At 31.7% G+C, this 17,125-nt stretch overlaps 1 protein-coding gene across 1 annotated transcript; it reads left to right on the top strand.

Annotated features, from left to right (window-relative positions):
* The first annotated feature begins 10,828 nt into the window (after nucleotides 1–10,828).
* LOC139839511 (uncharacterized) lies at nucleotides 10,829–12,144 on the top strand. The gene is made up of 2 exons (XM_071829594.1): nucleotides 10,829–11,495; nucleotides 11,582–12,144. Exons 1-2 carry the CDS (start codon nucleotides 10,829–10,831, stop codon nucleotides 12,142–12,144), a joined length of 1,230 nt encoding a protein of 409 aa, XP_071685695.1.
* Nucleotides 12,145–17,125: the final 4,981 nt, after the last annotated feature.

Genomic DNA, 17,125 nt, shown 5'->3' with positions numbered 1-17,125 from the left:
TTATCTCATCGAATTACTAAGGTGACTTTCATAGCCCCACTCTTATTGCTATAGCACTTTTTATACTTACTGGGGTGAGACACATGCTGCTTTTATACTTTAAACAACTTAGACACAAGTACGAACCTAAACTGTACTATGACTAGCTTATGCTACTAAGACCCCACAGTGATATTTTTTAATTGCTTTCAGGATAAGGCATTCTTAATTATTGGGGGTAGGCCTATCGGGAGTAACGTCCCCGATACATTTGACCGCGATGTCTTTGTATTACTTAATAATGATTTAAACATGGTGATAAGGTACTGTCAACTTATCATCGGGGCAACAAAACAAACGTTTAGTCTAAAATATCACGAATCAGTACTACTTTTGGATCTGCGTGATCTACTTTTATAACAAATCTTGTGGTCTAAGAACAAACGGTCAATCATATTTGTTAAACCTATGAATTTCACTGAACCTTTTTGGTTGACACTTTTAGCATGTTTGTCTCAGGTACTGAATGATCAGGACCTCTATATCTACTGCTTATGTGATGACTTACTTGGCTAGGATCAAGACTTATCGCATATTTACTTTTCTGCATTTGAACAATTTATAATTCTTGTAACGACATTATTAATCCTTCCGCTGCAAATTTGGTTTTATTCATATAGTATTTGTTCTCATTTTATAATATGTTGGTATGTATTATGATATTGAATCACATTTCGCCCAGGCCCTAACTGGGGGTGTGATATATATACACTCCAATGATCAGCTCTTAGCAGCCCATGCGAGTCACCTAACACATGTGGGAACCATCATTTGGCAACTAGCATGAAATATCTCATAAAATTACAAAAATATGAGTAATCATTCATGACTTATTTACATGAAAACAAAATTACATATCCTTTATATCTAATCCATACACCAAAGACCAAAAACACCTACAAACACTTTCATTCTTCAATTTTCTTCATCTAATTGATCTCTCTCAAGTTCTATCTTCAAGTTCTAAGTGTTCTTCATAAATTCTACAAATTCTAGTTTCATAAAATCAAGAATACTTCCAAGTTTGCTAGCTTACTTCCAATCTTGTAGAGTGATCATCCAACCTCAAGAAATCTTTCTTATTTACAGTAAGATATCTTTCTAATACAAGGTAATACTCATATTCAAACTTTGATTCAATTTCTATAACTATAATAATCTTATTTCGAGTGAAAATCTTACTTGAACTGTTTTCGTGTCATGATTCTGCTTCAAGATCTTTCAAGCCATCCAAGGATCCTTTGAAGCTAGATCTATTTTTTTCATTTCCAGTAGCTTTATCCAGAAAACTTTAGGTAGTAATGATGTTCATAACATCATTCGATTCATACATATAAAGCTATCTTATTCGAAGGTTTAAACTTGTAATCACTAGAACATAGTTTAGTTAATTCTAAACTTGTTCTCAAACAAAAGTTAATCCTTCTAACTTGACTTTTAAAATCAACTAAACACATGTTCTATATCTATATGATATGCTAACTTAATGATTTAAAACCTGGAAACACGAAAAACACCGTAAAACCGGATTTACGCCGTCGTAGTAACACCGCGGGCTGTTTTGGGTTAGTTAATTAAAAACTATGATAAACTTTGATTTAAAAGTTGTTCTTCTGGGAAAATGATTTTTCTTATGAACATGAAACTATATCCAAAAATCATGGTTAAACTCAAAGTGGAAGTATGTTTTCTAAAATGGTCATCTAGACGTCGTTCTTTCGACTGAAATGACTACCTTTACAAAAACGACTTGTAACTTATATTTCTGACTATAAACCTATAATTTTTCTGTTTATATTCATAAAATAGAGTTCAATATGAAACCATAGCAATTTGATTCACTCAAAACGGATTTAAAATGAAGAAGTTATGGGTAAAACAAGATTGGATAATTTTTCTTGTTGTAGCAACGTGAAAATTGGTAACAAATCTATATTAATCATATCCTAGCTAACTTATATTGTATTGTACATGTATTCTAATATATTATGTAATCTTGGGATACCATAGACACGTATGCAAATGTTTTGACATATCATATCGACCCATGTGTATATATTATTTGGAACAATCATAGACACTCTATATGCAGTAATGTGGGAGTTAGCTATACAGGGTTGAGGTTGATTCCAAAAATATATATACTTTGAGTTGTGATCTAGCCTGAGACGTGTATACACTGGGTCGTGGATTGATTCAAGATAATATATATCAATTTTTTTCTGTACATCTAACGTTGGACAACTAGTTGTAGGTTACTAACGAGGACAGCTGACTTAATGAACTTAAAACATCAAAATGTATTAAAAGTGTTGTAAATATATTTTGAACATACTTTGATATATATGTACATATTTGTTATAGGTTCGTGAATCGACCAGTGGCCAAGTCTTACTTCCCGACAAAGTAAAAATCTGTGAAAGTGAGTTATAGTCCCACTTTTAAAATCTAATATTTTTGGGATGAGAATACATGCAGGTTTTATAAATGATTTACAAAATAGACACAAGTACGTGAAACTACATTCTATGGTTGAATTATCGAAATCGAATATGCCCCTTTTTATTAAGTCTGGTAATCTAAGAATTAGGGAACAGACACCCTAATTGACGTGAATCCTAAAGATAGATCTATTGGGCCTAACAAACCCCATCTAAAGTACCGGATGCTTTAGTACTTCGAAATTTATATCATATCCGAAGGGTGTCCCGGAATGATGGGGATATTCTTATATATGCATCTTGTTAATGTCGGTTACCAGGTGTTCACCATATGAATGATTTTTATCTCTATGTATGGGATGTATATTGAAATATGAAATCTTGTGGTCTATTGTTACGATTTGATATATATATATAGGTTAAACCTATAACTCACCAACAATTTTTGTTGACGTTTTAAGAATGTTTATTCTCAGGTGATTATTAAGAGCTTCCGCTGTCGCATACTTAAATAAGGACAAGATTTGGAGTCCATGCTTGTATGATATTGTGTAAAAACTGCATTCAAGAAACTTATTTCGTTGTAACATATTTGTATTGTAAACCATTATGTAATAGTCGTGTGTAAACAGGATATTTTAGATTATCATTATTTGATAATCTACGTAAAGCTTTTTAAACCTTTATTGATGAAATAAAGGTTATGGTTTGTTTTAAAATAAATGCAGTCTTTGAAAAACGTCTCATATAGAGGTCAAAACCTCGCAACGAAATCAATTAATATGGAACGTTTTTAATCAATAAGAACGGGACATTTCAACGATACGTATTAATTAATTCGAATATTATATATTAAGCTATATATGAATTATTGAACTACAGATTGTGGACTACTAACTGTGGACTACTAACATTGGACAATTAAAATGAATTAAAATATTGACTATTACATGTGAAACTAAACATTTTTTCAAGTTTGCCACTTGATTTCATCTTAAACATCCTTCGTATCTTGACGATTACAATCTGCGTTCAAACCCTTCAAAATTCTTGAAACATCTCGAATTGATAACCCATAATCCAGATATGAGAATGCTGATGAAGCATCAAAAGCCGTAGATGGTCTTAATGGCCAAAAGTTCGATGATAAAGAATGAAGTGTTGGAAACACTCAATAGAAAATTGATACTGGAAAGCGGATTATGCAAAACTATGAAGGAGGCTGTAGACAAATCACTAGGACTAAACCTATACTTAATGAATCCAGATGATTCTATATTTGATGAAATCTTTAGCGAATACCTTACTCCTTAATTATTCTAAATCATTGTGAATGAATTTATTCATCACACTTTGATTCTAATTTTAAGATATTATCATATCTTTCATTATAAATATCCTCGACATTCCTGAAGATGTCTTCATAAATATCTTCGTTCAAAATTATCTATCTCCTTGTGTTATCTATGCTACATCATAGAAGAAACTATTTTAGTTTCTAAATTTCTTTAAAATTTGATTTTAAATTATGAATGATTTCTGTAGAAGTGTAAGGGATTGAATCATGAGTTAGTATAATATAATGACGTCAGGCCAATGTGGTTATTGATGTGTGCAGCGGTGTATACGAAATAGTTATATTTTTATTGCGAAATACTATTAAATATGATACAATTTTACACAAGTTATTTATTTATTTATTGAATGAGATATACCTAAACCTTGCTACAACACTTATAGGCAGTGTACCTAATCGTAGAGTAGTGTAGTTTTTAGTAAGTCCGGTTCGTTCCACAGGGAGCTAGTGATACCTATTATATTTTTAAAAACTATATTTATATAATATATATATAAGTAGTAATAATATTATATAAAAGGGGGGTTTTACCGTTTAATGACCGGTTTGTCAATTTTATATTTTAAGCGTAAAGATAAATGACGATAATTAAATGACAGAATTTAAATTGCGATAAAGTAAATTGCAGTAATTAAAATGACAGTAAATAAAGGTACGATGAAATATGAAATAAAAGTATTATGCTTATTTAAACTTCCGTAATCATGATGTTTGACGTTTTGATTTTAATTTATTACCCTGGGTTAATTGCCTTTGTCCTGGATTATTTGATACCTATTTGGTTTTTGTCCATAATAGTCCATCGGTCATAATTATAAAATGCTCGTCAAATTAACCTTATTCCCGAAGTCAAATATTCCAACTAATTAGGGATTCGAACTATAACAAGGTTTTAATACTTTGTTAACAATTACACCAATTATCCTTGTATGTAATCCACCCTTGTTTTAATGAGATATGAATATTAATTAACCCACTTGATCAGAATGAATAATCAATTACCCAACCCGAATAATTAATTAAATGATCGTAAAAGATGTCGTATAAAGGTAACTAAATAGAACATATATAATCATTTTAATAATTATTAGATTAACTAATTTGAAGATAGGTTTGACAGGTTCCAATGAGTTGTCATTCGATTAGACAATACCCCCTATCTATTAATAGTCAATAGTCCAATGTCCACAAGTGTCGGTCTTTTGTCCAAACCTTAATTATGGTACAAAATCTAATAACCCCGTCATAATATTTAGTCTAACATCGTGATTACTTCAGCTCAAATAAGCATAATATTAACTTAGTTACGATACATTAGTTTAAAATGGAAGAACATAGCTTACAGTGGTGATTAATTGCGTAGCGTTGCACGGACAGAATTTCGACTTAAAACCCATAAAACATTCTTAAAATAACCTTATTATTATTAACTTAAAATTAAAATTATATTTTATATATATATATATATATATATATATATATATATATATATATATATATATATATATATATATATATATTTACGTTACATAGAAAGGAAAAAGAAAAAGATGTTTAAAACTCGCAGAAAACTGGCGAATTTATAGGACCTGGCCACCTTTTCCCTGCCATGTGATCGCATGGAATTAAGGCAGCCAGGCCATGCGATCGCATGGCCAGCTGTATCAGGCCACCTACTTTTATTTTCTTCTTGCCGACGTTTTATTTAAATATATATATATATATATATATATATATATATATATATATATATATATATATATATATATATATATATATATATATATATATATATATATATATATATATAATTTATATTAATTATATATATTATATTATATTCTTGTGCATAGTTGACTTGTAATTTTAGCTCCGTTGCGTCACGCGTTGATAGTTGGCTCAGGTCCCGGTTCTGGATTTTCGAACGTCCTTTCGTACGCGTAGATATCTTGTACTTTGCGTTTCGCGGCTTGTACTCTTGTAAATTTTAGATGTTTCTCATCATTAAATTGAACCACTTGAATTATATCTTGTACATTTGAGCTTTTTGATTATTTACGTCTTCAAATCGTCGTTTTCTTCTTTTTTTTCTTCGCACTTATTTATTTAAACGAATATTACATAAAAATAGAATAATTGCAACTAAAAGCTTTACATATTGGATGGATATTGATACTAAATATATGATCATTTAGAGCACTATCAGTTATATTACAGTAAGTCATGCTGAGTTTCTAATGGAACTTGATGATTCACAGACCATAACGTCATTAGGTGTCATGTTACACGACTCTTACATTCTACCTATACTCCAAACATATCAAGAACATATTTTCTTAATAGTTCTATCTTTTCCCTCGAATTCTGGTAATTTGACAAATTAAATCTTGCTATTACAATTTCTTTCTTAGAACATTAGGTATGTTCATTCCGAAATTCATACCTACGAATTCTGGACCATTACTTCATGTACTTAAAATCAAGGAAAGAAAAGTATAGAAGTGATGAAGATAATGGAACGGTAGAGGTAAATTTATAATGGAAGTATCCGACAAAGCAATAGAGGCGGATGACCGCATTTAATTAAAGATATCTTAAATTCCTTATTCACCGAAGAATCAGATCATATAGATTATGAAGAATTTCTTTAAACCCCTTGAATTCTGAAAATCAACCGTGACTACGTCACCGGTTAAGACAAACCTGCATTTATTCATTTCACTCTATTGTGATAGCTTCACTCGTACTCTTCACATAAATGAATTGTTTTATCCATATTACTCAATGATGATAAAAACTCTATTTATCAACTCATTTTTGTCATGAAAACATTTTTATTGTTAGCCATGACTACCTCGATCAAATTTCGGGGACGAAATTTCTTTAACGGGTAGGTACTGTGACGACCCAGAAATTTCCGACCAAATTTAAACTAAATCTATAAATGATTCCGACATGATAAGCAAAGTCTGTAAGGTTAAGTCTTAAAAATTTTGAACTGTCTCATGAATTCATTTGACCTTCAACCATTTTCGACGATTCACGAACGATTATTTGTAAATAGAGAAATATATATTTAAAAGAAAAATAGATATAAATGTAAATAAATTAAAAATATAATTTTAAATAATATATGATTTAATTAAATATATAAATAACTTACGATATAATAAAACGTGTTTATATGTATAGACAAATTATATTTATATGGTTTCTAATTTATTTAGTGAACAACAATAACACTCATTTGTGACTCGATCATTATTAAACAAGTTTGATACAATTGTCTGAAGGATCTAAAAATAAATGTTGGTCCATTAATAAGTTACATAAATTATAGGTTTGATAAAAAAAAATATATTTATCTTCCTACTTTGAATAATAATACTCCATACATATTATTTGAAACAGAAAATAAATAATTAGCGAACCTTTTTGATCAGGTTTCAATCAGTTAATGACCAGAATAAATAATTGGACTTAATTTAAAAAATTAGGATTTTTAGGAACACTTTTATATTTTAACTGTTTAGCAATGGACACGATATAATATCCTATTAAAATTGTCGGTAGAATAAGCCAACTCAATGGCTGCTAAACTATTAAAATTACTATTGGGTACTGTGATTAATTGAATAATTTACTCTGTTAAACTGTTTAAACACTGTTTCCATTTCATTTCATGTGCACATTTTTCCTTTTTATTTGTTACTTTATGATATATTATTTTGTTTACTTTACAGCAAATTGATATAGATATATTCACATGTGATTTGTTACTTTATGATATATTATTTTGTCTACTTTACAGCAAATTGATATAGATATATTCATGTGTGTGGGTGTGTTATAATGCAAGAACAACCCACCCTCCAACATCACTGCATTTCTACCATCATTCTCCCCAACTCTCATTTTTCATTACTCTTACAAATCAGTCATCACTCACACTCGTAACGATTCGAATCATCATCTTCTTGAATCTCGCTTCTTAATTTCGTTGTTACGTACTACACATCAAGGATATGAGAGTGTCATGGATATCATGGCTTATGTTATTTATATTTGTAATGCTAAGGATGACATCGATCAAACTCAGATCACGTTACCAAAGGAATCCGAAAATTGCAACGGGATCTTATTACAATATAATTTTGATTCACGAGAGAAACAATACCCACTTATCAAAAACACCACCCATTATATTTATGTTATTGTTAGAAACCGAAGACCACCTGCAACCCCTTGTTGCTACTGTTGTATCCTTTTTCTGCTCACCTTCTACGATCATCAAATACCATGAACCACTTCCCTTGGTCGCCACCTAGCTGCATACTGTTTTTTGTCTCTTGTTTATCCTACGTGAAACCAAAACACAACAAGGACCCATTTAACCACCCATAAAGCTTCTGTTACTGTTACGCTCCATTTTTGTTTTGCTGTTTACATTTCTGTTCCTATTTCGATTATAAACTCAACCCACTCCACCATAGCTAACCACCACAATCACCATCATACATGATACTATTTTACTGATGCTACGTGTGTGTTCTACTTCAATTAAACCCGAACCAAAACACACCTTTGTTTTTACTCTTGTGTTGATTACCTCCCAAAACCGAAACCATGTTGCTTGCTACTGATCATGCTCATTTTTATCATTCCATTTATGTTTGAAGACCAACTGCAACTATACGATTCTATGCTACTAATATACCTTCGGTTCATTGAGTACCCAAGTCGAAACCAATTCCCAACCGCCATCACCTTCAACAACCTTCACCTTACATCATGAAACCACCATCTTTCTGTTTTCTATTTTCTTGATTTCTCCCTTCTTAAACCACCATCAACACCAAACAGCCTACTGCAACTTTCCTGTTTCCTATCCAAATCCGACACTTATCCATCACCATAAACTAACCATTGCTAGACCTACTGCTACTCAGTTTCCTTTTCTAATTTCTATTCGCCTATTTTACCACTTATCTGTTTCTGTGACAAACTAATCACCACGTATACCGCACAAGTTGTTATATTTTGTGTTGGAATTTAAAACGCATTATATTAATCAGAGACAAATTGTGGTGCATAATGGCCGACCCATTTTGCAAGTTGGCATATGAAAACAATTTCTTTATGATGATGGATTCTTTTTCACCTGGCCCATCGTGCCCATATTTAAAAGCATAAGAAAGTCCAGCTCAACCCTCCACACCTCAATTACAATTATTTTGTTAAGTGTTGATATTTAATTAATGATATAGATAAGATGGAGACGAGATGATTCAAATGATTTAGGTGATGACAAGGTAATGAGGAAGTTATGATAATGATGATGATAATCGTATACATGATAGAATGATGTTGTGATTATAATTGTAATTTGTTTTGGTCGATGGGTTTTAGAAAAAGAATAAGGAAACAGAATAAGAGACGTTAAAAGAAATTATGAATCATTTAAATCAGAAAAAGCATGGATGGTGTAATGGTTGGAGTGTTTGTGTTTAACCGAGAGGTCTCGGGTTCGAGCCTGGGGTTGGGCATTTTTTTTAGAAAAAGAAGAAGAAGGATGCAGAAGTAAGGTTAAAAACAATTTAAGTTGGGTGTTATTTCAGTATTGAAACACATAGTGTAATGGTTAAGGATGTTATCGGATTAGCGGGATGTCGCGGGTTCAAACCCGGACTTGGGCATTTTTTTAAGGGCTACTCCTTTGAGGTAGTTATTACTAATACTTTTATTATTATTATTATTATTATTATTATTATTATTATTATTATTATTATTATCATTATTATTATTATTATCATTATTATTATTATTATTATCATTATTGGGCATTCCGGGTCGTCACAGTTTTGGTGGTTTTTTTTAAGCGTACGACATATATATATATATATATATATATATATATATACACACACACACACACACACACACATATACTAGGTTTAAGAGCTCGTGCATTGTACGAGTAGTAAAATAACCGTGCAAAATTAATTCAGTTTATCAAACAATTAGTGTTGTGAGCTATAGATTGAATAGTCTCAATACTTATATATAACAATGTAATTAAAGAAAATGATATGTATAACTTACAGGATATGTATATGATATGTATACGTAGATGTCATTTCATACCACCATTTACATATAAGTAGTAAACTGCAAACAAACTCAAGTATTGCATTTAACAAACCAATCTCACCATATGTAATGACATCAAAATCTTCTACAAACCTATAATCAAACCATAGACACCAAAAATAGGATTAATACTATCAAATTCCAAGTATCAAAATCCTAATGAAAAACCAAAATCGTCCTAGTTGCGTAACACTTTTAAAACAACACTTAAAAATATCTACATCAGTTTGACTTGTTACCTAGCAAGTTATAAATTGAATTTTGTACTAATAATGATTCCATTATTATGTTTAGTAGCAAATAACATGTTTAACCTTGCAAAATATGAGACAAATAGTCCCTGGATCAGCCCATTTCCAAATAAAATCAGACATCCTGTTATGCAAACGTCCAACCTGCATATCAATATTAAAAGACTAAATAATTGAAGTGAATAAGATTTTAAAAAATTAAGACATTCACTTCAACCCAAAAACCTATTTCCATTAGACGACTTGTAACGGTGACCATGCAACGGCGTGGGAGCCGAGGTGGCAGCCGGCCACGCCTTGGTGTTCCAGGTATCGGAGTGTGGAGGAGGGCGGGGGAGAGGGGCGTGGCGGTGGTGCGTGGGTTGGAGACGGAACTGGCAACGGGTGTGGGGGTTTGTGGTTGGGACACTTGGCACATTTTCATTTGATGGAGAATATATCCGTTGGAGGTTTCGATTTTAATTAAAAAAAAAAATTAATCCAATATTATTTATCCTATATATACACATCTATTTTACTCATTCTATATACATTTCTTTCCTCCAATAATACTTTTCCTTTCATATTTACAAACACTATAAAATTTCATAATGGATAAAACATTCAAAATGCTCGAGTTTATTATTGATGACGATTCGGATGATGAAAAAATATATAATTTTGTTAGTAGTTTGGCGGACGAAGATGTCGAGGGAGAAGCTACAAGTTCACGAGTCCCTCGCCCCCGTACCTATATTCCAAGGGATCGCGAAGATGCGGCAGTGAGGTTATACAACAATTATTTTTCTGAAACTCCAAATTATACGGAAAAGAACTTTAAACGACGTTATCGAATGAGTCGTGAATTATTTCTCCGTTTCATCGAAGGTATATCAAACTTTAATAGTAGCGATATTCCCGATTATTTTATGTTTTTTAGGGAACGTCTCGATGCTACTGGTCGTCAAAGTTTGACGATACTTCAAAAATGCACGGCGGCCATACGTCAAATGGCGTATGGAACTACACCTGATTTACATGACGAATACATAAAAATTGGTGAGAAAACAGCTGCTTTATGTTTAGATAATTTTTGTAGATGCGTGTTTCATTTGTTTGCTAGACAGTACTTGAGAAAACCAACAGCCGAAGATATTGCTCGGCTTTATAATTTTCATGCCCAAAAACATGGTTTACCCGGTATGCTTGGTAGTATTGATTGTATGCATTGGGAGTGGAAGAATTGTCCAATTGCGTGGCAAGGTCAATATACTAGAGGTGATAAAAAAAAGGCCCGTCCATTATACTAGAAGCAGTCGCCTCGCAATATTTGTGGATATGGCATGCATTCTTTGGTATGGCAGGTGCGAACAACGACATTAACGTTTTAAATTATTCACCATTGTTCAACACTATTAAAAATGGAACTGCTCCACCTTCACCATTCGATGTTAACGGGCATCACTATGAAAGAGGTTATTACCTAGGTGATGGTATATACCCCGATTGGGCAATGTTGGTCAAAGCTCCCCATTCTCCAACTGACGAACCGCGAAAAAAATTTAAAAGGTTTCAAGAAAGTGCAAGAAAAGATATTGAGCGTACATTTGGAGTATTACAGGGTAGATTTCAAATGTTAAAAACTCCGGCGAGATCTATGGACTTCAACAAAATAAGAAGACATATGTATGCGTGTATCGTATTACATAACATGATTCAAGAAAATAACGGGTTTGTTATTGGGAAGAAAGAAGAAAGAATGATACAACGGAACCCACCACGACGGTTACACAGGGATTTGAGGGATCGAGATGCAATGGTTAAGGAAATAAGAGATAAGCAAGTTCACAAACAGTTTGAGGCAGATTTAACCGAGCACGTTTGGAACTTATCACCTTACTTTCGTACCGCTAATATTATTGAGTAATTTGTTATGTATTTCTAGTTTCGGTTAAGATTTTTAAATTATGTAATTTTTAATTTCAATAATTTAAATTAATGTTCTTCGTGTTTACTTATTGAGTAATGTAATATTATTTTTAAGCATCACTTTTAATCAACACACAAACGGTTACATTTTTTAAACATCACTTTTATTCAACACACAAACGGTTACATTTTTTAAACAAGAACTAAATTAAACTGAAATACAACATAAGATCTTAAAACACAAACATCGATGAATTCAGTAGAGTTCATCAAAAAAATGACCATCCGTGTCGTACTCTGGAGCCACCGGTTCATCTTTTTCTTCTTAGGCTGCTTCATCGATGTAACGCCAACCCAATGTTTCTTCATCTTCAAGAACCACATACAGAGTAATGCGGTTACCACGATCTTCAATGGTATCTTTTATCCCGTACCATTGATCATAGGTACGGAGATAGCTTGCCTCCATCTCATCATCATAATCGTCTTCAAAAAACAACACATCCGTGTATTCACACAGTACATTTGCCTTCAGAAAGGCTAGCAGATCGTCTAAACCAACGTCACGGATATCGATTCCTTCGAATGAAATTTTTTTGCCAGACTTGTAGACCTTCATATGATTATGGAAATAACCCACGTAATGAACATCGTATGCAACATTCATTGGGGGAATTGTTTTCATTTTCACTGATTGGAAGTGTTTTGATTTTGAGTTAGAGAAGTGAAGTGTGTTAAATGAATTGGGTTAGTGGGTGTATTTATAGGTGAAAAAGTATCCGTTTTTTAAAATAAAAAATAAAAATAACGGTCGGATTTTTAAATCCGTTTATTTTTGAATTTTAAAAAATAAATTTGAAAATATTAATAATAAATTCAATAAAGCAATAAATAAAACAGAAAAATTAAAAATAAAATGCCACATCAGCTTTCCACTAACCCACACCACAAACCCACACCACCACTACTTCACTCAAACCACTCACACGTCCTAGTCATCAAAAAGCAACACACACCCCCAACTCACGCCCTCTATCGTTACGAATGGTCTTAACGTCCATTCAACTAACGTACTATTTATCCTTATATAATCAACATAAGTAAGAATATATAGATAATTATGAATGAACGCACATCATAATTGTATATAATATGCCTTTATAAAATGACATTATATGCAGAGTTTGAATGACAACATTGGAAAGACAACTAAATAAACTTGAATGTTTAGTGTAATTAACATAACCGTGTCGATAGTAAGTACCTCATGACCGGGAACCTAATGCATTTACCCCGACAAAACTACAAATTAGAGTATGACAATGAACGAAACTATCCACTTATGGAAATATGGTGTTGCAAGATGCCTCTAATCAAAGTCAATTTCATTATGAAACTCAATAGAATTTTGACTCTTGGTGATTAACGTATGATCTGCATATAGTCCCTCTGTAGTGACCCGAACTTTTCCATGTTTATATATATTAATTGAGATTGATATTTACATGATTAAATGTTTCCAACATGTTAAGCAATCAAACTTGTTAAGACTTGATTAATTGAAATAGGTTTCATATAGACAATTGACCACCCAAGTTGACCGGTGATTCACGAACGTTAAAACTTGTAAAAAAAACTATATGATGACATATATATGGTTATATGTATAGTTAACATGATATTATGATAAGTAAACATATCATTAATTATATTAACAATGAACTACATATGTAAAAACAAGACTACTAACTTAATGATTTTGAAACGAGACATATATGTAACGTTTATCGTTGTAACGACATTTAATGTATATATATCATATTAAGAGATATTCGTACATCATAATATCATGATAATATAATAATTTAAAATCTCTTTTGATATTATAAACATTGGGTTAACAACATTTAACAAGATCGTTAACCTAAAGGTTTCAAAACCACACTTACATGTAACGACTAACGATGACTTAACGACTCAGTTAAAATGTATATACATGTAGTGTTTTAATATGTATTTATACACTTTTGAAAGACTTCAATACACTTATCAAAATACTTCTACTTAACAAAAATGCTTACAATTACATTCTCGTTCAGTTTCATCAACAATTCTACTCGTATGCACCCGTATTCGTACTCGTACAATACACAGCTTTTAGATGTATGTACTATTGGTATATACACTCCAATGATCAGCTCTTAGCAGCCCATTTGAGTCACCTAACACATGTGGGAACCATCATTTGGCAACTAGCATGAAATATCTCATAAGATTACAAAAATATGAGTAATCATTCATGACTTATTTACATGAAAACAAAATTACATATCCTTTATATCTAATCCATACACCAACGACCAAAAACACCTACAAACACTTTCATTCTTCAATTTTCTTCATCTAATTGAACTCTCTCAAGTTCTATCTTCAAGTTCTAAGTGTTCTTCATAAGTTCCAAAAGTTCTAGTTTCATAAAATCAAGAATACTTTCAAGTTTGCTAGCTCACTCCCAATCTTGTAAGGTGATCATCCAACCTCAAGAAATCTTTGTTTCTTATAGTAGGTTATCATTCTAATACAAGGTAATAATCATATTCAAACTTTGGTTCAATTTCTATAACTATAACAATCTTATTTCAAGTGATGATCTTACTTGAACTTGTTTTCGTGTCATGATTTTGCTTCAAGAACTTTGAGCCATCCAAGGATCCATTGAAGCTAGATCCATTTTTCTCTTTTCCAGTAGGTTCATCCAAGGAACTTAAGGTAGTAATGATGTTCATAACATCATTCGATTCATACATATAAAGCTATCTTATTCGAAGGTTTAAACTTGTAATCACTAGAACATAGTTTAGTTAATTCTAAACTTGTTCGCAAACAAAAGTTAATCCTTCTAACTTGACTTTTAAAATCAACTAAACACATGTTCTATATCTATATGATATGCTAACTTAATGATTTAAAACCTGGAAACACGAAAAACACCGTAAAACCGGATTTACGCCGTCGTAGTAACACCGCGGGCTGTTTTGGGTTAGTTAATTAAAAACTATGATAAACTTTGATTTAAAAGTTGTTATTCTGAGAAAATGATTTTTATTATGAACATGAAACTATATCCAAAAATTATGGTTAAACTCAAAGTGGAAGCATGTTTTCTAAAATGGTCATCTAGACGTCGTTCTTTCGACTGAAATGACTACCTTTACAAAAACGACTTGTAACTTATTTTTCCGACTAGAAACCTATACTTTTTTTGTTTAGATTCATAAAATAGAGTTCAATATGAAACCATAGCAATTTGATTCACTCAAAACGGATTTAAAATGAAGAAGTTATGGGTAAAACAAGATTGGATAATTTTTCTCATTTTAGCTACGTGAAAATTGGTAACAAATCTATTCCAACCATAACTTAATCAACTTGTATTATATATTATGTAATCTTGAGATACCATAGACACGTATACAATGTTTCGACCTATCATGTCGACACATCTATATATATTTCGGAACAACCATAGACACTCTATATGTGAATGTTGGAGTTAGCTATACAGGGTTGAGGTTGATTCCAAAATATATATAGTTTGAGTTGTGATCAATACTGAGATACGTATACACTGGGTCGTGGATTGATTCAAGATAATATTTATCGATTTATTTCTGTACATCTAACTGTGGACAACTAGTTGTAGGTTACTAACGAGGACAGCTGACTTAATAAACTTAAAACATCAAAATATATTAAAAGTGTTGTAAATATATTTTGAACATACTTTGATATATATGTATATATTGTTATAGGTTCGTGAATCAACCAGTGGCCAAGTCTTACTTCCCGACGAAGTAAAAAAATCTGTGAAAGTGAGTTATAGTCCCACTTTTAAAATCTAATATTTTTGGGATGAGAATACATGCAGGTTTTATAAATGATTTACAAAATAGACACAAGTACGTGAAACTACATTCTATGGTTGAATTATCGAAATTGAATATGCCCCTTTTTATTAAGTCTGGTAATCTAAGAATTAGGGAACAGACACCCTAATTGACGCGAATCCTAAAGATAGATCTATTGGGCCTAACAAACCCCATCCAAAGTACCGGATGCTTTAGTACTTCGAAATTTATATCATATCCGAAGGGTGTCCCGGAATGATGGGGATATTCTTATATATGCATCTTGTTATTGTCGGTTACCAGGTGTTCACCATATGAATGATTTTTATCTCTATGTATGGGATGTGTATTGAAATATGAAATCTTGTGGTCTATTGTTACGATTTGATATATATAGGTTAAACCTATAACTCACCAACATTTTTGTTGACGTTTTAAGCATGTTTATTCTCAGGTGATTATTAAGAGCTTCCGCTGTCGCATACTTAAATAAGGACAAGATTTGGAGTCCATGCTTGTATGATATTGTGTAAAAACTGCATTCAAGGAACTTATTTTGTTGTAACATATTTGTATTGTAAACCATTATGTAATGGTCGTGTGTAAACAGGATATTTTAGATTATCATTATTTGATAATCTACGTAAAGTTTTTTAAACCTTTATTGATGAAATAAAGGTTATGGTTTGTTTAAAAATGAATGCAGTCTTTGAAAAACGTCTCATATAGAGGTCAAAACCTCGCAACGAAATCAATTAATATGGAACGTTTTTAATCAATAAGAACGGGACATTTCAGTTGGTATCCGAGCGTTGGTCTTAGAGAACCAGAAAATTTGCATTAGTGTGTCTTATCGAGTTTGTTAGGATGCATTAGTGAGTCTGGACTTCGACCGTGTTTTCTTTAAAAATGATTGCTTAACATTTTTGTTGGAAACTATATATTTTTAACATATGAATATTATGTGATATATTAATCTCTTAACGTGTTTGATATTATGTGATAGATGTCTACCTCTAGAACAAGTCCCATTGACTCACCTAATAATAATGAAGAGTCAAATGTAAATTG

This window comes from Rutidosis leptorrhynchoides, chromosome 1 (genome assembly GCF_046630445.1).
Source record: "Rutidosis leptorrhynchoides isolate AG116_Rl617_1_P2 chromosome 1, CSIRO_AGI_Rlap_v1, whole genome shotgun sequence".
In the NCBI taxonomy this organism is placed as follows: Eukaryota; Viridiplantae; Streptophyta; class Magnoliopsida; order Asterales; family Asteraceae; genus Rutidosis; species Rutidosis leptorrhynchoides.
This window is presented reverse-complemented; position numbering and strand designations above follow the sequence as displayed.

Excerpts from the sequence above, each read along its gene's own strand:
- LOC139839511 (XM_071829594.1), top strand. The coding sequence starts at position 10,829 with ATGGATAAAACATTCAAAATGCTCGAGTTTATTATTGATGACGATTCG. Across the intron at positions 11,496-11,581 it reads GCAAGGTCAATATACTAGAG|GTGCGAACAACGACATTAAC; the intron begins GTGATAAAAAAA and ends TTGGTATGGCAG.